The sequence below is a fragment of the Juglans regia genome, chromosome 7 (genome assembly GCF_001411555.2).
Source record: "Juglans regia cultivar Chandler chromosome 7, Walnut 2.0, whole genome shotgun sequence".
NCBI classification, from domain to species: domain Eukaryota; kingdom Viridiplantae; phylum Streptophyta; class Magnoliopsida; order Fagales; family Juglandaceae; genus Juglans; species Juglans regia.
The window spans coordinates 48,001,241-48,022,030 of NC_049907.1; the positions used below are offsets into that span (position 1 = coordinate 48,001,241).

Below are 20,790 nucleotides of genomic sequence, written 5' to 3' on the forward strand. Positions count from 1 at the left end.
TCCCCAATGATGCTTGCCTCGAGGGGGGCTATTGAGACAAATAATTCATCTACACCTAAATCCTCAACACTGCTAGACGACAACACTACAAAGAAGGAAGATTCGGGAATATCACGCAGTACTACACCTGCAGTAGAGAATAGTTTGTTATAACTGAATGATGATGTGGCTGATCACTATTGGTTCATGTATAGGAATCTTTGTATTACCTCTTTCTCTTTCATAAATCACAAGTGTATAAATATACACCATTTGTAAAGCTTTGACAGATAAGAATATAGAAGAACAACAACTTTGTTCCTGAGGATTTTTACTCTTTGCTTTTCATAGCTCTTAATTTCATCAAGCACATACTGTGCGCATGTTTATTTTATAATGATGATGGTTGTGAAAATAAACGAGGCCTAATCCATCCTTGTGCCGTGACGACAGAAATTCCTTTCAAGTTTGAAATTATTATTTACCCAATATTATCGATCAAAAACAAAAGAGAAATTCTATTTGCAGTCCTCAAGTGGGCACTGCATGTGCATGCACATTATTAAATTAGAGAAAACATCATTTTAGGAGGGATAATTTTGTAATTTTAAAAAATTTTAAAGTTAAAATAGCTTAGGCTTGCATTGCAGTCCTCATTTGGAGACTGTACCTAGCATTGCTAAAAACAAAAATCTCTTTTCAGTTATGCGTTCGGCTTTAATTTATCATGCATTGAATGATCTTAATTAACCTCCGAAATTTACGTTAGTTTAGTGCCTGTTTTTCTTAAGTGGGTAAGTACTATAGTTAAGTATAGCCGTATAAGCAAATTAACATGAATCTAAGTGGACCGAACACCATATCCTGCTGTCAACGCGTGCGCATGAAACAATTTACTACCTTGATGGGAAATGTTGTCATTGAGGCAACATGCATGAGTGCTTGACATATATGCCATATATGTAGATTAATCTCTATTCAAATGAAATCATATGAAGCCTAATAAATGTACGTACGTATTTTAGTCGGTGATTACTTATTATGTATATAATTTCTGGTCTTTTATGCCTTCTTTTATGTAATAACCGGCCACCAGATGTACAGGCTCTTATATGCCTTCTTCGATCAATCTTCTTCCATCTTTTTTTCTTTCTTTCAACCACCTACACATCCAATGATCAGTACATTGCATCTTTAGGGACGTTTAATTTTTTTTTGTTTGAGTAACAGTCGTAGATGTTATTGTTCAGTATTTTAAATTTTAGGCCTATCTAAAAAGAAATTCTCGATCGGTATATTTTTAAGGCAAATACATGATCATAATTAAGACAACTTATAATAATCCTCAACGAGTGGATTATACCACAAGCGAGCTCAACAAGTGGATCTTTTCCATTTTGCTAAGGGCGTCAATAAAGCAGCTTAGGCCTCGTTTGTTTTCGAATATGAGATGAGATGAGATGAGATTAAAGTTAAAAAGTTGAATAAAAAATTATTAGAGTATATTTTTTAATATTATTTTTATTTTGAGATTTGAAAAAGTTGAAATTATTTATTTTATTTTATATTAAAAGTTGAAAAAATTATAATGATTAGATAAGATGAGATGAAATGAAATATTTTCTCAAAACAAACGAAGCCTTAATTGCCCTCACATGCTCACAACTGCTGGATTTGGGAAAAGACAAACCTTTTTAACTAGTCATGCATGCAGCTTTTATCCCAGTTGTAAACGAAAAAAAACTCTGAAAGTTATCGTTATTTCATGTGCGTACTTCAATGCTAGTTACTGTTATACATGAAGTGAAAGGAAGAACTATATACGTACAGCAATAGCAAGGAAAGCAACCTATAGAATATTAGAATTGCTGTACTCCCTCTCTCCCTCCGACTGCGCGATAGATGAAATGGAAATAACAGTACTAGATCAATATATAGATCATGGAAAATATAGATAGGATGTTTTTCCCACGTGGGCTGGGATTCGCACGTGAAATCGACTGCGGGCGGTTGGAAGTTGATACTGTTGCCGTATGTGTATGTTTGCTTTACGCAAGCTGCTCCCAATTGCCCTCTCCTCCTACTTGCCGTGGCTTTAAAGTATATGAACCAATTCATCCCCCTACACTAATTTTTTATATACACACATATATATATATAGAAAAATAAATAGAACAAATTAAGGAAATGGAACAAATACTAAAATAGAAAAGCTAGTCCTTTTCAAATGACCCACCATTAAAGCAGCTTGCATATTATCTTATCAATGAAAAAGCAACAAAGAAACCTTTCTCTCTAAATACCCTCTCTCTCTCTCTACCCCCACAAACTTAAACGCCGAGAAGAAGCTAATTAATTCTGACCTGTAAAGGAGAAAGGGAGAGTGATGAGTGCAAGTCACGGAGGTGGGCCTTGTGGCGCCTGCAAGTTCCTTAGGCGTAAGTGCGTAAACGGTTGCATATTTGCACCCTATTTTGATTCAGACCAAGGTACTGCTCATTTTGCTGCGGTGCACAAAGTGTTTGGCGCTAGCAATGCCTCCAAGCTGCTCTTGCGCATTCCAGCACACAGGCGGCTCGATGCGGTCGTTACACTTTGCTATGAGGCTCTGTCTAGGGTTAGAGACCCCGTCTATGGCTGCGTTGGTCATATCTTTACTCTCCAGCAACAGGTGAGCTTTGCGGCCTTCTTATTGTTCACAATTGTCAGGAAAATGTACCCAATCTATGTTCTTTAATTTGATTGCCCGTATTACATGGGGTTATAGGCTGATGAGATCCGTGAGATGGAAAGTCTGACGTACATAGTTCCGAAACGGAATTAAAAGCTTTTTTCCATGTCGAAAACTAATTTGGTTTAGAGGTCTTTTGGAGTTACCCTTTTTTACTTGCTTTATTTTTCCCCTTTTTTAGTTTCTTCTCTCTTTTTTGTAACAAAATTATGGTTAATACTCGTATACCTATGTTTTAAACAAAAATATATTTTTTTTATCTATTTTGTATTTCCTTAAAATATATACATGGAGTGCAAAAGTGCAAGGGAAATTAATTTGAGAAAAGGTCAGGCAAACATGTGATCGCCAGCAGGCCCAGCAGGATAGATAGATTGTAGTATATGGAATGGTGATGATCAAGTACTACTTAATTTTCGAGTATATGAGCAGATCAGTACTGCTGGTGGGAAGGTAACCCAACAGGCCGGATATCTTCTTGCTTTGGAAGATTTTGAAATGCCAGACGTTTAGCTGCATCTGTCTCAAGCTAAATTGAATAGTACTCGAAACTAATTATATATATATATATATATATATATGCTGCTGAAGTGCGCCTCGGGGTTTACATTTTTTGTGCAATCTTTTTGACAATATAGACGCTCGTAATCCAAATCGGTCAAGGTTTTCACACTGGCAAGCAAGATTATCTATAATAACTGTTTGTTTGACACGTTTCTCAGTCTGTGTTGCATTTTCTATGATCAACATGCTAACGCGCGCATGTATATATAAGGGGTTTGTTTTCTAGATGCACTGAAGTACATTTATGCAAGTGCCCCCAACCAAAGGTGCTAAACAAGTTGTCATGGCCGTATGGAGACTGGTTTTTAGGTAGGGTTTTAATTTCCTTTTGAGTGCAAGTAGTCTTGGATATTTTTTTCAATAAAGAAATCGCGTCAAATCCACGCTAGCTTGCACTTATGAAGAGAGATAATATTAGGGTTTTTCCTCATGGTACTGTAACTAGTTTTTTGTGAATATCATGCTGGCTCGCGCTATTATTAAGTGAGAAGGATAGATAGATAGGTGATCAAAAAAAAAAAAAAAGAGAAGGATAGATAGGTAGCTAGCTAGCTAGGTGCCAGCCGCCATGAACTGGTACCAGTGGATCATGAGTAATGGGGTACTCGTGTTACTTTCCGGAGCTACCAAGCAATTAAACTTAGCAGCTCGAGAAATTATATACAAATATTTGGTCATGTTTTGACTTTCTCCCTCACTATTCATGCTCTAGATCAGGACATACCAGCTTGTATATAATATTAATATATTATATCCTAGCGTAATGTATCGAGATCATCATCTTTCATCAAAGAGAGCTAGAAGTACTACTAGAAAATTACCAAATATTTCGTTGCGTGAATTACAATTAATACGATCGAGTTATGAACTACGTATAACGTACGTACGTACACCATTTTTTATATCTAATATTGCTGGCGCCTGCAGGCATGAAAGGATCCTGATCACTAGTCTACCATTGTTTGTTTATGATCCCTATTTGGTAAAATCATTTACGATACCATTTTTTTTGTTTTTTTGGTTATATAATTTATATGGAAACGATTTTTTAATCACGTGCTGTTATTACTTGTAAAGATGAATCGATCATATATAATCTTTAATTTAAATTTGTTTACGGTAGCGTTTATATATATATGCATGCGTGATTTGTGAACAACCTTTTGCTTGTATGGATAACTTTTCTTGAGTTCAAGTAATAATTTTTCGACCATTTACGGTAGCCTGCATGCAGTCACTCATATGGTGAAATAGAATAGTTTAATTACTTTTTTCATGGTATTATTTAAAAATAAATAAATAGAATAATTATTATTGCTTTCGTTCTGCCATTACAATATTATCTGATCCATTGGGAATAAGCACCATTTATCTTCTTAGCTTTAATTAGGTAGAATTCCATTACCCTCTGATTAGCTAGCTTAGGTATAAATATATATATATATATATATATATATATATATATATATATATATAGATCATGATCAGTTGACTATATTTTATGTCATGTATTACGTACCCCCCACCTCCCCATGACCCCCGGGCCCCAACCATGAAAGCACATAAAGTTTTCGTGGTTGGATAAGAATCAAAGATCGCTCACGTTACATAACCAACCAGTAGTACTGATCTTAATAATATTGTCAAGCTGCTTGCTTTATATATATATATATATATCTGTGTCATGCATACATATTATGAACATATGAACATGTTTTGTAGCGTGCATACGTGTTTAATTTGTGAGAAATAATATTTTTAGTCGTGGAGTACGTAAACGTCGTGCAATTTCTTTAAAAAAAATGTAAATACGATACTCATATGAAAATAAAATTTAATAATAAACTCTACTATTTTTTAAAAAGATTGTGCAGCTTTTACATACTCCACGACTATATCTAATATTACTTTTAATTTGTATTTCTTTTTCTTTCTTTCTGGTTCTGGCTGCAGTTGTGCAGCATGCGACAATATATGTGTGTATATATGTATATATGTATCCATATGTGTATATATTGTTGGGTGGAAGACGCGCATGCAAATGGTAATTGGGTGGTAGATTGAAAGATTGAATGATAACTTACCAAGTAAAGAAAGAGAAAAAAACTTAATACTTGCATTTCTTAATTAAGAAGTGCTAGACGTTTCTTGCTTGCAGGTAGTGAATTTGCAGACAGAGTTGGCGTATGTTCAGGCCCGCCTTTCTACATTTCAGCGCCTTCCTCCGCAGCTTATATCTCAGAGTCCATCACCTTCAAATCACCATTCCTCGGCTGCAGATTTGGCATCAACTACTACTTCAGACATGCAATCTAAGTACTCTGACTTAGCCATGCATTTTGATCATCCTGATCTTCAACCACAACCAACATCGACGGAATTAACAGGCCTTTTCAATTCGTTGGATGATGATCAATATCTCTTCTTGGATGGCGATGTCCAAGCATTGGCTCGGGAAATCATCTCTAGGTACATGCCCGGAGTAAGATTCAGGCCTAATTCAAGTCCTCATTAAACTGATCTTTATACGTACCTTCGATCTGTTTTTGTATAAACGTTTCAACTCCAATGTCAGTGCTTGTTATTTGGTACGTTTTGGCTCTCATGTCTAATTGTCTAGAGTGGAATCGTACTTTTTTCCACAGTTAAAATGTTTACGTAATTTTATGAGTCGAGCTGCTTTTGCGCTTGGAAATATTTTAGCAACCACTCGTTTTTCTCAGCCTAAAGTAACTGCATCTCATAATCAATGTTATGACCAAAAATTAATGCAATGCAACCATCGATTGAGTGTTTTAGTTGTATCCAAATTAAAGAACTCGGCCGAGCTATATATGCCTGGGCTTTACTTTTCAAAGCCGGCGGCCGGCTCCAACTGACTCAAGTTTTCTTTTTTTATCACCACTACTAGGCCTAGATTGGTCACTTTTGTACACAATAATGTCCATCGATCTGAACGTTCTACTGATCTCGGACCAACACGTTGCTAAGGTAGCTTCTCTCGTCTCAGAAAATACTGCAAAAAAAAGGTCAAAAAAGTTGTCTATTGCTAGTTTGAGAGTCATAAATACACAGAAGAAGTATTATTGGAGGACTGCTTCTTCAACTGCAGTACCCAAAAGCCAGCATAATTGAGCTGTGCTTTGAGTCATTATTGCTCTGGGTTTAACCGGATCTACCTTAAGGTATTTAGGTAAATTCTTCGAGCCCCAAAAAAGGACTTTACTCCTCCCTGTCTTGGTACGAGTCTGTGACCTCTGAGCAGTAGCCCTAGACTGGGCTTCTATTCTACAACCACTAGCTGAATACCTCCTAACCATGACATGAAATTGTCCCGACTCCTGTGCCTAACTGATACCACCTAACTTTAGCCGTGTGCATTTTCCCATATATATTTACAAGGAAATCCTTAGCTTCTTGATGAAGCTTGTTTATGTTATCAGATTCTTACCTTAATTCCTCTGTAATAAGTACTCAGACCACTCTCTCTCAAAAAAAAAAAAAACCCTGAATATGCTCTTAACATGTCAGTTATTTTCGGTGATTCATCTTAATTCCAGACAAAACTCTCGCGTCTTGGGGCAACCCAAAAAAGGTTTTCAGAATTCAGTTAACTTGGGGGTGGAGTAACAGTCCCATAATAGCAAAATTGGGCTTTAATCAATCCCCTTCGTGGATTTTCGAGTTTGATTAAGGTTCGAGCAAAAGCAAAATTAATCTCGAAAGCTAAAATTGTTGATTACAGAGCCCCGTATGAATGATCACCATAATGAATATAAGCCTTACTCTGTGAATGCAGAGTTCCCATCAATTCTAAAACTAGATGGCCGCAACAATTTCCATAAACTGGCACACTATTGAGATGTAATTTTTATCTGAATTAAATGTGAGGGAGATTGTCCATAATTATTTAATTGGGTGAGGAAGATATAACGACATATGAATAGACAAATCTGGGGCTATGGGAGGGCAAAATGCATTAGTGGATTGGCTCATGCTGGAACATAGAACGGTATATTCATGTCAATGTAGTAACATATCATCGTTTTACAGATTAAGACAGAATCGTTCCTGTAAAAGACAGGTGGTAGTAACATCACTTCCACAATTTCTCTCAACCCACGACAGTTACCCTCTTTTAGAGTTCAATCGGGCGTCTTAGCTTAACTGCAACAAATTATCTATACATCAAAAGATTCGGTCAAACATCATGATTCCAGCACGAACCAACATGACAAAGTTGGAGGGAATAAAGCAAAGACACCTAAGCTACATTATCAGCAAGTAACGTAAGGATTGCAGCAAAGCATGGAAATAGAAAGATCCGAATCCATGGGTCTCCTGCTACATGTTAAAACCAGCAATCTATTAGAATGACTGGCTACAGACAAGCATTCAAGCAGCTTCATTAAAATGGCTCAACACCGCTGAGAAGCACGTGGTGTCAACTCCATTTACTGTTGAATCCATGCCCTGAGCAGTCAACAATGACTGCTCAGCGCTTAACCCTCAACCCTCAACAAGTAACTGTAAATGCAGTTACATTGAATGCAAATAAATGCATTCATACGTGAGGCAAGGTGCCTATAAATTGAAGCTTCAGGCGAGAGCTTCAGACACACCCAAAGAGAAAAGAAAAGAGAGAGAGCCGAGAGAGCTCTGAGAGAAAAGAAGAGAGTTGAGTTGAGTGGAGTGTGATCCTCCTCCTCTGTAATATTTTCTTGTGTTCCACTATTTATTAGTGAAGCTCTTTTCTGTGGATGTAGGCAGTTGCCGAACCACGTTAAATTTTTGGTGTCACTGAATGCATGAGTGTACTCTTTTATTACCGCTTTTATCCCTTCCGCTGTGTTGATTTCCCCAACAAGTGGTATCAGAGAGTTTGTTGGAAGGAGTTTTTTACAGAAAACTCGGTTTTAGTGCGTAGCTCAGTTTTCAAATTTGAGCATACCACTGTGTTCGTATCATCGAGACAAAAAAAGCGGTGAAAACCAGACGCCAAACGGAGGCAGCACGCGCTCCCACGCGCCGTCTGAAGATCGGAGAGTGAGACCCACTCTCGACACGCGTCCCACGCGCCAAGTAGAGTCTCTAGCGCGTGATTCCCACGCTCATACACGCGCCACACGCGCTCCAGAGAAGACTTGCGCGTGAAGTTCACGCGCCCTGACGTGTTCTTGACTCCATAAAGCGCGTGAGGGACACGCGCCTACGCGTTCCACGCGCACCAGAGGAGTTCAGGCGCGTGAGTTACACGCGCCTATGCGCTGTTTGTCGCGCCACGCACTGCACGCGCGACAGAGTTCCTGTTTTGGTTCTTTTGCTCATTCCTTGTGCTATCTGAGTCCGATTTTGACGAAACAAGACTCGTTTCCAACAAAATCAGACGTTCCGGACACAACGGTGCTGTCCGTTTTGTGATATTCTACCTCAAAGATCCTGTACTTGTATTTTGTATTTAGAACAGTCTAAATCCATGGAGGATTCAGCATCAGGCGCCATGATAAAGCTGACTGCCTCAAACTACAGTCTTTGGAGACCTCGAATGGAGAATCTCTTGAACTGTAAAGATCTGTTTGACCCTTTGGAAGATGAAGGGAAGAAGCCAGATGAAGTTATGGATCAAGTGTGGAAAAAGATGCACAAGAAGACTATTGGTCAGATCAGGCAATGGATTGACCATAGTGTTTTTCACCACGTGGCCCAGGAGACGGATGCATATAACCTCTGGAAAAAGTTAGAGGATATGTATCAGGCTAAAACTGCTCGAAACAAGGCCCTCTTGATGAGACGGCTTGTTAACTTGAAGTTGAAAAGCGATACCTCTGTTGCCGAGCATACTAGCGAGTTTCAAAACCTAGTTAACCAGCTCGGGTCCGTCAACCTGAATCTTGGCGATGAAGAACAAGCCCTGCTACTTCTCAGTTCATTACCAGACAGTTGGGAGACGCTGGTGGTCTCCCTAAGTAACTCTACTCCAGATGGCAAACTTACCATGACGATGGTTAAGGATGCCCTGTTTAATGAGGAGGCCAGACGAAAAGAGACAAGCATGAATCAAACTCATGTCCTTGTCACCGAGAGTAGAGAAAGGCCTCAAGGTAATGATAGAGGGAGAAGTGGAGGCAGAAACAGAGGGAAGCCTCAACCACGTGGAAGGTCCAGCAGTAGCAGGAACCAGCAGACGGGTAACATGAAATGTTACCATTGTGGCAAAGAAGGTCACATGAGGAAACACTGCCGCAAGTTTTTAAGGGAGCAAGGTCAAAGCAGTAAGCTGAAGAAAGAAGATGGTGAAACCCTTGTCACTCTTTCTGGAGATGTGGCAATACTCTCCACCAGTGACGAGACGTGTCTGCACGTTGCAAGCCATGATGTTGAGTGGGTGGTAGACACAGCAGCATCATACCACGCCACTTCCCACAGTGAATTTTTCACTACGTACAAAGCAGGAGACTTTGGTACGGTAAGGATGGGGAATGCCAGTTCCTCGAAGATCGTGGGAGTTGGCGAAGTGCAGATAAAAACCAACGTTGGTTGCACCATGGTGTTGAAAGATGTTCGACACATTCCTGACCTTCGGCTCAACCTGATTTCCGGGACAGCCCTTGATCGACAGGGCTATGACAGCTACTTCAGCAAAGGCACTTGGAAGCTGTCACAAGGTGCCATGGTTGTCGCCCGAGGACATATTTGCGGTACGTTGTACAAGACCCATGTGAAGATCGGTTCTGATAGCCTCAATGCAGTGGAAGACGAGGCATCACCGAATCTGTGGCACAAGAGACTCGGACACATGGGTGAGAAAGGGTTGGATACGCTTGCGAAGAAGGCACTCATCAAAGTTGCCAAAGGAACAGCGTTAAACCCTTGTGAGTACTGTTTGTTTGGCAAACAATGCAGAGTCTCGTTTAAATCCTCTACGAAGAGAAGATCAGAGTTGTTGAGTCTGGTACACTCTGATGTATGTGGTCCCATGGAAGAAGAGTCATTGGGAGGTAACAGATATTTCGTGACATTCATTGATGATGCTTCACGAAAAGTCTGGGTATATGTTTTGAAGTCAAAGGATCAGGTCTTCGAGCACTTCAAGAATTTCCACACCCTAGTGGAAAGAGAGACGGGAAAGAAGTTGAAGTGCCTGCGAACGGACAACGGAGGAGAATATGTCTCCAAAAGGTTCGCTGCATACTGCGCTGATCGCGGTATTCGACATGAGAAGACGGTCCCATATACCCCTCAGCACAATGGTGTAGCCGAAAGAATGAACCGGACCATCATTGAAAGAACAAGATGCATGCTCAGTATGGCTAAGTTACCAAAGCCATTCTGGGGTGAAGCTGTTCTAGCTGCCTGTTACCTGATCAACAGATCACCTTCTGCACCACTGGAATTTGAAATTCCTGAGAAGGTTTGGTCTGGAAAAGATGTCTCTTACTCTCACCTGAGAGTGTTTGGGTGCAAAGCCTTTGCACACGTATCCAAGGAGCTGAGACAGAAGCTCGATGTCAAGTCAACTCCATGTATCTTTGTTGGATATGGAGATGAAGAATTCGGATACAAGTTATGGGATCCAGTGACAAAGAAAATTGTCAGAAGTAGGGACGTTGTGTTCCATGAAAACCAGAACATAGGAACTGAAGCTTCATCAAGAGAGCTTAGTTCCGATACTCCAAATCCTGCACCATTACAGTCCGCCACAGATAATGAGGATATGCAGGATCGAGATCCAGAAGCAGAAGAAGAAGCTCAGGGTGTCGAGCAGGGGGAGCAAGAATCCTCTCCACCAGCAGCTGGTGTACCACCACAAGGGTTAGATGGTGACGAACCTCCTTTGGTTGATGAACCAAGAAGATCGGCAAGAGGCCGCCTACTGATTCCGTCGAGGAGATATCCGGAATCAGACTATATTCTGCTTACTGATGAGGGGGAGCCAGAGAGCTTCCAGGAAGTTCAAACTCATGCTGATAGAAGCCTATGGGTGCAGGCAATGCAAGAAGAGATGAGTTCTTTGCAGAAAAATCAGACCTATGAGTTGGTGAAACTTCCTGAAGGAAAGAAAGCCCTAAAGAACAAATGGGTGTTCAAGCTGAAGAAAGATGGCCAAGGAAAGCTGATGAAGCACAAGGCCAGATTGGTTGTCAAAGGATTCCAGCAGAAGAAGGGAATCGACTTTGACGAGATATTTTCTCCGGTGGTGAAAATGATGTCGATCCGAGTCATACTCGGATTGGTAGCCAGCTTGAATTTGGAACTCGAACAGATGGATGTGAAGACAGCCTTTCTCCATGGAGATTTGGAGGAGGAGATCTATATGGAGCAACCAGAAGGGTTTGCAGCTCCAGGGAAAGATCACTTAGTCTGCAGGCTGAAGAAGAGTCTCTATGGCCTCAAGCAAGCGCCGAGGCAATGGTACAAGAAGTTCGACTCATTCATGATGAGTCATGGTTACAAGAGACTTGTTGCAGATCAGTGTGTCTATGTTCGAAGGTTCCAGAATGACAAGTTTGTCATACTCCTTCTTTACGTTGATGATATGTTAATCGTTGGTGAGGATAGGTCCATGATTAACAAACTAAAGAAGGAACTATCCAAATCCTTTGACATGAAGGACTTAGGCCCAGCACAGCAAATTTTGGGCATGAAGATTGTTCGTGATAGGAAAGTCAAAAGGGTGTGGCTATCACAACAAAAATATGTTGAACAGGTCATTAGACGTTTCAACATGGGAGATGCTAAGCCAGTCAAAACTCCACTTGCAAACCACTTCAAATTGAGCAAGAGCTCGTGTCCTTCTTCAAAGAAAGAGATTGAAGAAATGGAAGCAATCCCCTACTCTTCAGCAGTAGGAAGCCTGATGTATGCAATGGTTTGTACCAGACCAGATATTGCTCATGCTGTAGGCATGGTGAGCAGATTCCTTTCAAATCCAGGAAAGGATCATTGGGAAGCAGTCAAGTGGATTCTCAGGTACCTGAAAGGTACATCTAACATGTGCTTGTGTTTTGGGGGAGCTAAACCAGTTTTGGAAGGCTATACAGATTCAGATATGGCAGGAGATCTGGATAGCAGGAAATCTACTTCAGGATTTCTCTTCACCTTTGCAGGAGGAGCTGTCTCTTGGCAGTCCAAGCTGCAGAAGTGTGTTGCTTTATCTACAACAGAGGCAGAGTACATTGCTGCAGCGGAAGCTGGGAAAGAGATGTTGTGGATGAAGCGTTTTCTCCAAGAACTAGGAGTTAGTCAAGAAGACTACAAGGTACATTGTGATAGTCAAAGTGCTCTAGACTTGAGCAAGAATTCAATGTACCACTCCCGCACCAAGCATATTGATATCCGCTATCATTGGATACGCGAAGCGATGGAACAACAGCTGTTGAAGCTTGTGAAGATCCATACGAAAGAGAATCCAGCGGACATGCTGACGAAGGTGGTTACAAGTGAGAAGCTTGAGCTATGCAGAGACATAGCTGGGATGGATAGCATCTAGGTAAATGGGCATGGAGGGGGAGAATTGTTGAATCCATGCCCTGAGCAGTCAACAATGACTGCTCAGCGCTTAACCCTCAACCCTCAACAAGTAACTGTAAATGCAGTTACATTGAATGCAAATAAATGCATTCATACGTGAGGCGAGGTGCCTATAAATTGAAGCTTCAGGCGAGAGCTTCAGACACATCCAAAGAGAAAAGAAAAGAGAGAGAGCCGAGAGAGCTCTGAGAGAAAAGAAGAGAGTTGAGTTGAGTGGAGTGTGATCCTCCTCCTCTGTAATATTTTCTTGTGTTCTACTATTTATTAGTGAAGCTCTTTTCTGTGGATGTAGGCAGTTGCCGAACCACGTTAAATTTTTGGTGTCACTGAGTGCATGAGTGTACTCTTTTATTACCGCTTTTATCCCTTCCGCTGTGTTGATTTCCCCAACATTTACCTTGCACTTTTTGTATATCTAGTACTCTGCGATTGTCATTGGGCTTGCTCAATCTTCTCATATACTTATCGTTTCATCTGATCTAATCAATGTTATCATCCCAATTCTAACATGGGACCAATGAAGAGCAAACTACATCTTAAGTGCTGGCTTTTGTACCTACCGCTAAAAAAATTCCAGACTCCAGAACATATTATTTCACACTTTCTAGTCACGTTGGCATAGACAAGATTGGCATTACTTTTTGTAGGTAAAAAAAAAAAAAAAGGGTTCTCCCAGCACAAAAAGAATCATCTCTGTTCACAAGGCGAGGCCCTACAAATATCATAAGTTGGAAAAAAGTATAAGCTACATAATATGCAACAATTCCTGGAATCCTGAATGGCCTAGGCAAGGTTACAAGGCCCCTGAAAGCTGTGACACTATAAGGCATAAGACTTCAGAACACGGATCGGGGATGAGTAATTCCAGATCTGACCCCAGAAACAATTAGGAAGTGATTTGTCTTACAATGATTGAAGATGACTAGATAGAGAGCATGACAGCCACATCCAAATTCTGAGGATTCATACAAGATCATAACAGCTCAAGTTAACTTCTTGGTGACCCACATACACGTGCAAGCCCCCCTCCCCAGTACCAACCATTTCGTTAAGAAAAGTTCCAAACAGATGCTGACCCATTGCTCATCGCCAACCGACTCTCATCAATGAGTCATCCTTGGGTCTGATAAATTTGCTCACCCCTATCCGGAACATAAAGTAAGAACTTTTTGTACAGCCCACTGGCCAGGATGAACTCTAGAAGATAAAGAATAAACAATGCAGTACAAGGATTAACACCGAAGATTTAGAAAGTGACCAAGCATATTAATCAGAGACAAAATAACACAAGATACATAAAATTTTAGGAGAGAGACCGCTATGATAAAAATGTAAGCCTTAAAAGAGCACATTGTTATAATTTAGATAAACGATAATAGACCTATTGAAAGAGTAAACAGAATATCTGCACCTTTTCTTGATAGGACTCAACCTACTCTAGAGTTACGTATTCTGGCTTTGAATAGCACCTACACTCTTCAATTTATGGTGCTTGTATGTTGCAGAGTCTTTTGCCAGGTACAGTGTCCTTAACCAGACATGAGCAATCCGCAAAATGTCCAAAATCAACAAGCCTGGAACAAAAATTTCAAATAAGGAGTCTCAAGACCTTTTCAATACAGTCAACAAGGTAGAATCTGCGTCTCTTACACACTGAACCATTGGGAAACATCAACTTACCGATGCTTTAAAATGCAGTACTTATAGTTGCAATAGCGACCAGATCCGATTTATATGTACCCAAAAAAGATGTTTCTCCACCAATTAGTTCAAGCTTCCAGGTCAGGAACACCACAATTACAGAAGCATCTTTTTCAACACAGATTGGTACCATCAATTTGGTAGAGTGACTTGTATAGAGATGGACACAACCAGATAGGTAAAAGTTTGGGGAAGAGAGAGAAACTAGCGTTAAGGAAGAGTAGATAAGTAGATCAATTTCCTTCTTTCTCATTTTTCATAGAAGGTGAGATGCAGAAATACAAACCACAAAAATTACACTTGCAGTTATCACCTCCTAACTTGGTAGGTAATTGGCCACAAGTAGAACCAATAGCATAGTTTGCCATCAGCATTCACAGCAACAAAACCATTAAACACAAAGATCGATGATTAAAGTCCAAATGTAACTCAGATTTTCGGGGTGAAACTGCAAGGCATTCAAATAAATTTGATGCCACTTCATAACCACCCAAAAGCATTTTGCTAGCATTCCCAACAGTATAGAAAAGGATTGTTAAAAGCATGGAGAATAATCCCCCCCGCCCACCCTCTAAAGAAAAAAAGAGAAAGGAATGCTTTTCATGTAAAAGCAGAAAGTCCCTTCAGATCTATAATCATCTATTGAAACACATACAAACCAGTCAATCAAGGGCGACCTCCACAACAAATTGCGCAAACTTTGTTATGCACTATATCCAGGTGAAGCAGATAATCTAAAATGTGAATGGCTACTGAGCTTTCAGGGAAAAAAAAAGGCTTATAAAGAAGTAAAATATAAGAGAAAGGCAAATTACATCCACAATATCATGCCACCAGAATAGTGGAAGCCAGAGAAGACATGTAATATATACAAGAATTCCAAAGAAGAAAAACAGATCGTAATAGTCACTAATTTGCATCATAAATAAAACCAAGCAAAAATTTTAAGGCAAAGAACATAATTATCGAATAATTAAGACAAATATGTGCAGAGAAGCCCAAATCAGCTCTACTTTACAGAACCACACGCAGCGAAGACAACTAGAAAGCATGTGAGCGGCTCCAGTGTCAAGTCTTCTGTATACATTAATGTACAACCCACTTCTGGCAGTGAGAAGGGATGAATGGCTACTACAAAAAACCACGACTAAGTTAGAGTAGATTGACCATGCTGTTGAAGACTACAAAATCTCGTCATGCCCAAATCCACTATCCTCGCAATCTGCATTGCTGTCCAACCCACAAGGAGAATCATACCATTTATGATTCTCTTGGTAGAAACTATCAACCTGTATGCCAACAAGACCTACATCTGTGACTATAGCCTCATCGTTTCTAATGGGCTTGGTTAGTTTAGTATCTTCACAATCAAGAATACTTTTCTCATCAAAGTCACTGCATTTTAACCACTTTTCAGGCTTACAATGCTCGCCTATTAGATCCTTATGACTCCGACAATCTTCCCTCATCTGGTCCCAAGGAACAACATCGCCAAGAGCCCCCCCAAAACTGTCTTCATCATCCTCGAGCAAATCCGTGCCCTTGCTATCACCATAAATCCGCTCATGGTGATGATCACTCCAATGCGCTAGATCATTCTCACCAACCAGCACATCATCTGAATGTGGCTTGTGAGAGATCACCCCAATTGCTCTCAAACTCTCTTCCCCAACGGCTCTAACTTTATTAACAATCTCACACAATTCCTGAGATACCAAACCCAATAACTCGTGCGGAAGTTTTGCAATTTTCCCTTCTAACAGCCCAACCTCGGTTCTCAATTCCTGCAACTGCTGCAAAACTGAAAGTTGCATATCCCCATCATCCTTCCCCACCAACCCAAACCCATCCATTTCCTCACTAACCCCGTAAACTGTTTCCTGGTCCATCAAAAACGCACCTTTATGCCCCACAAACCTATGCATTATCCTCGCATTCCCATCCAGCGGCCCCGGCTCATGCCCTGTATGCACAGCATACAACTTAAATACCGCCATCCCCTCTTCCTGATACACAAAAGTCTTATCCTTCTCATTATAATTAGCAATTGGCACAATTGCCCTAATCCGAAAGCCGCACCCGCAACGCTTGGATGCATACGGCTCCCTCTTCAAAACCTTTGACTTCTTCGTGGCAGGCTCCCCTGCCCTATGACAAGCATAATCCTTCACCTCCGCCATAAACGGCTTATACCTTATATACTTCTGCCTAATGCAGAGTACAACTTTATGCTTGGAAGCCAATTGCTGAAGCTTATTGGGCACTTCATTTGCAGGCACATCAAAGGACTCGGTGTACTCAAACCTACGTCGCTTGGTTCGCGCAGCAGCGGAGGAGCCCCCCGATGATGCCGCAGAGCACAAAGGGCACGCAGCGACACAAACCCTAATGTAACTCTCCGGGATGCCGTAAAATTTGGCACCAACGGTCCAAGCCTGCTTAATTCTCTCAATGGTGTCTTTAAGCCCCAGGTGTTTGATATCGGTATCGGAGTGGGAAGTCATAACGATATCTTGCCACTGGTTAATATGGGAAACGAATTGCTGGGAATTGTTTTTGAAGCAAAGGAATTGGTTACCGTTGGTGGGGTCGACGTGGGCGGAGAGCTTATCCTGGATGCGCTTCCAGGCTGTGAGGAAGGCGGTGTCCTCGTTACGGTCCTTCCAGACGGCACGCCAGGACTTGAGGACGGGGCGAGGCGTGGCTGCCCGGATCTCGGCCGGAGTGGCGAGTCGGTGCTCCAGGAGGCAGCGGATCATCAGAGAGTGGGACTGCGCATTGAAGGTGTAGAACTGGGACGATATGTGGGGCTCGGGGCTGATGTGGAGCTTGGGAACAGGGGCTGACGTGGGGCCCGGAGCAGGATGTATCGGCGAGTGACGCGAGTTGGAGGGCGACTCGGAGGAGCAGTGGCTCTGCGAGGACGAAGAGGAGGATGAAGGAGAAGAAGAGGAGCAGAAAAGGACGATTTCGGGGAGGGAGAAAGTGGGGTCGTCTTCGGAAACGCGGGGAATGGACGGCAAGGAATCGAGGATCTGGGAGGGTTGTGGTGGTGGGGGGTCCAGATCATGGGGGTTGAGCTGGTGGTGGGGAGAGAAGAGGTGGTGTTCGGTTTTGCTGGGATTCATGGAAGGATGGGCAGGACGGGGAGCGTCGGGAGGGAAAAAGGAGAGCAAAGTGATGACAGAGATTAGAAAGAGAACGAGGCTCTTGAGTATGTCCTCCAAATGTTTGTGTTCAGTTTTGTCTCTGACATTTTTTCAAAGGTCTCTTTTCTCTCCCCTTTCCTCTGTCTCTGTCTTTGTCTGGTTGTCTCTTCTCTCTCCTTCGTTGCTCTCTCATTTTTTGTTTTTGTTTTTATTTTTATTTTATTTAATAATTAAAGAAATATTTTTTAATTATATTGTAAATTTTTTCTTAAATATTTATAATAATTTAAAAAATACATAAATAAAAATAAAATATAAAATAAAATATACTGTTCAGAACACTTCGTTGGACCAATTTTTCAACGACTGTAGTGCCACTCATAGGATAATATTGTTTATTACTTTTTTTTTTTAACCTTTGTATTCAATAGGATAATGCTTCTTATCAAATGAAAAAAAATGATGAATTAGCGTATTTTATGCAAATTTAAATTATAAAATTTTTCACATCAAATTATTTTTATAAAATAATTTTATAAATCTATTATTTTAATATATTTAATTTAAACAAATATACAAAATAAAATTTAACTAAAAAATTCACAATTATAATTGTGATAAAACTTTGTATGTATTTTCTCTTCTTAATTTGAGAAGTGCTAATTTCTTAAAAATATTTTATCAAATTAAAAATTATAAGTAGATATTAATTATTGTGTTACGTTAAGTTATAAAAAAATTTTATTGTATAATAGATTTAATATATCATAATTCACCACATCAATTATTAAGCTTTAGTTTTTTTATTAAAAAAACCTGACATTTCTCTTTTAGTTTTATATCATAGAGTTTAAGCATTGATTATTCAAAAAAATAACTCAGAAAAATAGTATTATCATCTTTTGTCATGGCTTCTAATCGTGATTGTACCGAAGACCCACGTGGGTTATTGATCAAACTTATTTAAAAACTCTAAACTAAAAAACAAAACATGACAACAAGATTTTAAGGATGGGTTTGGATGTTGAAGTGAATTAATTTGAGTTGAGTTAAGATGATAAAATATTATTAGAATATTATTATTTATTATTATTATTATTTTGAGATTTAAAAAAATTGAATTGTTTATTATATTTTATGTTAAGATTTAAAAAAGTTGTAATAATAAGTTGAGATGAGTTCAACTTCCAAACGAAGTCTAAATTTAAAGAACTGCCAAACAAGTGTTTTGGATTACTTAAAAGAGTTCTTATCAATATTTTGAATAATGTACCGAAATTCGTATCGGTTAAGATATTGAAATGAAATATTTCGATATCGATACCGTTTTGAAATAATCGATATATAAATAAATTATATTTATAAATATATATAAATTATATTTTAAAATAATAGTCTATATATAAATAAATTATAAATAAATACATATATATAAATAAGTTTGTATTGGCCTATATTTCGACCGGTAACGACTGATATTTCAGTCGGTAAGAAATGTATGGAGTACTTGTACCAGTCCAGTAGTCGGTACGAAAAATTTCGACCGTAACAACTAATACTGTACAAAATTTAAAATAGTAATTCTTATCTTACAGCTATTAAAAAAGGATTCCGAATCATTTTATTAAATATTTTATTTTATTTTTTATATATATTTTTAATTATTATAAATATTTTTAAAAAAATAAAAAATTCATAATATTATTAAAAATATGTTTTTAATTATTAAATAAAACAAAATTATTGGAGACACTTTTGAGTCCCAAAAGCATTTCTGTACTAAAAAAGCATTGGTATTATGGAGGTGACCGTTCTTGGGATTGGAAATGATAATGCCTAAATGGTACTAATCTTTTATGGTCCAAAACAGTTGTTAATAAAATGAGTTGAAGTAAATGTTAAAAATTAAATAATATATTAATATAATATTTTTTTAATATTTTTTTATTTTAAAATATTTAAATTTTAAAATATTTATTTTATTTTATATATAAATTTAGAAGAATTATAATAATAAAATTAAAAAAAAAAAAAAAAAATTAAAATTTAAAATTTTAATCCTAAAAGGAAATCATGCCTTTCAATCGTTGTTCTCAATGCTCTTTTCGGTGCCAAGGATGCACAACTCCAAATCAACTGCTATATGCAATACTTGCCATATTATTCATCGGAATGGAGGTTACATTGTTTAATAGAAAAAATGATATTTGTAAATCAGTTTATTCGCATACTGTACCTATTACTTATGTTAACTTGCCATGTCAGCTAACATAAAAATATAGGTATAGTTTTGATTTATTTTATGGTTTTTTATTTTTATTTTACGAGTTAAAAGTTGAATAAAATATTATTAAAAAATATATATTTAATATTATTTTTATTTTATGATTTGAAAAAATTAAATTTTTTATTTTATTTTATTGATAATTTAAAAAAAATTATAATAATTATATGACATAATATTAATTGACGGGAATTATAAAAATAAACAAGACCTAAGACTTTTTAAAATATAGCAAGAGTTACTACTTGGAGATTTAAAACTCTTAAATGAAGAGTGAGATAACATTTTTTTTTTTTTTAATATTGTAATAGTATGCATCTTAAGTTTGTATATAAAGAAATGGTATTTGCAGTTGTGAGTATATAAATGATGTGCAGTCGCTTTGAAAAAAGTGAATAAATATAAGACTCATATGAAAATAAATTAATTTTTTATGAGTCGACCTAATTTTTTTTCAAAACGACTGCATGACGGTTGTGCATTCTATGACTATATGTAACATTACTCTGGTATATATCACCATTTCAAAGCATGTGATTTTTAACTTATGAAGCAATTGACTCGGTGTGCACATGTAAAAGTTCGAGATCCCTAACTGCAAAATCAATTGGCCGGGCAATGAGAGTATGGTAAACTTAAACCATATTGTTCTTCTTTACCGAGAATATCGATATTTTTCCAACAAGACTTTACACAAACAACTTGGTCATGGATAAATATTTTGGTCATTAAAGTATAAAACATCGACATTAAAGTTGATCCATTCCAATTTCCACGACGTCAACAAAATAATATAATAATGAGATACTGATGTTATTTATTTACAATTACTTTTGTCTATGAGACCATTG

The 20,790-nt window shown here is 38.5% G+C and overlaps 2 protein-coding genes and 1 long non-coding RNA gene across 3 annotated transcripts; 1 reads left to right on the plus strand and 2 right to left on the minus strand.

The window, feature by feature from the left end:
- Positions 1–2,271: 2,271 nt before the first annotated feature.
- LOC109010337 (LOB domain-containing protein 19-like) lies at positions 2,272–6,070 on the plus strand. The gene is made up of 2 exons (XM_018991134.2): positions 2,272–2,650; positions 5,433–6,070. Exons 1-2 carry the CDS (start codon positions 2,366–2,368, stop codon positions 5,787–5,789), a joined length of 642 nt encoding a protein of 213 aa, XP_018846679.1. The 5' UTR covers positions 2,272–2,365; the 3' UTR covers positions 5,790–6,070.
- Positions 6,071–13,533: 7,463 nt separating this feature from the next.
- LOC109010319 lies at positions 13,534–15,041 on the minus strand. The gene is made up of 2 exons (XR_001999192.2): positions 14,217–15,041; positions 13,534–14,002 (listed from the first exon to the last, which is right to left on the minus strand). It is a non-coding gene; the product is annotated as an uncharacterized LOC109010319 (long non-coding RNA).
- Positions 15,042–15,345: 304 nt separating this feature from the next.
- Positions 15,346–17,796, minus strand: LOC109010318. The gene has a single exon (XM_018991116.2). It carries the CDS (start codon positions 17,632–17,634, stop codon positions 15,688–15,690), a length of 1,947 nt encoding a protein of 648 aa, XP_018846661.2. The 5' UTR covers positions 17,635–17,796; the 3' UTR covers positions 15,346–15,687.
- Positions 17,797–20,790: the final 2,994 nt, after the last annotated feature.